We start from the raw sequence: 457 nt of genomic DNA, 5'->3' as shown, positions 1-457 counted from the left end.
ACTCCTTTATACGCACACTGACAACAATCAGTCCCGCAATTTATTTGTAACCTAAAATTTCTAATATTTACTTAGTTAAATGTATATACAAAACTGCGAGCTAGAAGAGTAGAAAATGGGCGTGGCTTTGAATGCGAGAAATGGGCGTGGTTTGCGGTCTAGTTATTAGCCCCCAAACATGAGGACCACTCTACGCCGGTGCATGGCCGACGCAGAAGCAAACGCGGCTGTAATTGCTTTCACCACTACCGCCGCTACAACTCTTGCCGCTGTCAGAATGAAAATTTCTCCTCTTATGCCTACCGACCCAAAGGTATAGTTTGCACAGGTAGAAGCACAATTTACCACCCGGAACATTACAGCTCAACGGACTAATTCGACTATGTCATCACTCGCCCTTAAGCCCGGAATTCGCAATGGAGGTGAGAGACCATTTTCTGAAGCTGCCTACTGAGAA

The 457-nt window shown here is 45.5% G+C and overlaps 1 protein-coding gene across 1 annotated transcript in view; it reads left to right on the top strand.

The window, feature by feature from the left end:
* The first annotated feature begins 202 nt into the window (after positions 1-202).
* Positions 203-457, top strand: part of LOC134188548 (uncharacterized) — a 421-nt gene continuing 166 nt past the window's right edge. The window contains exons 1-2 of the mRNA XM_062656712.1: positions 203-313; positions 363-457. The exon at positions 363-457 is cut by the window's right edge and continues 166 nt beyond it. Coding sequence (XP_062512696.1) covers positions 203-313; positions 363-457 — 206 coding nt within the window. The remainder of the gene's footprint in view (positions 314-362) is intronic.

The sequence above is a fragment of the Corticium candelabrum genome, chromosome 13, assembly GCF_963422355.1.
Source record: "Corticium candelabrum chromosome 13, ooCorCand1.1, whole genome shotgun sequence".
Lineage (NCBI taxonomy): Eukaryota > Metazoa > Porifera > Homoscleromorpha > Homosclerophorida > Plakinidae > Corticium > Corticium candelabrum.
The sequence above is the reverse complement of the archived record's forward strand: the minus strand, read 5'-3'. Positions and strand labels throughout refer to the sequence as shown.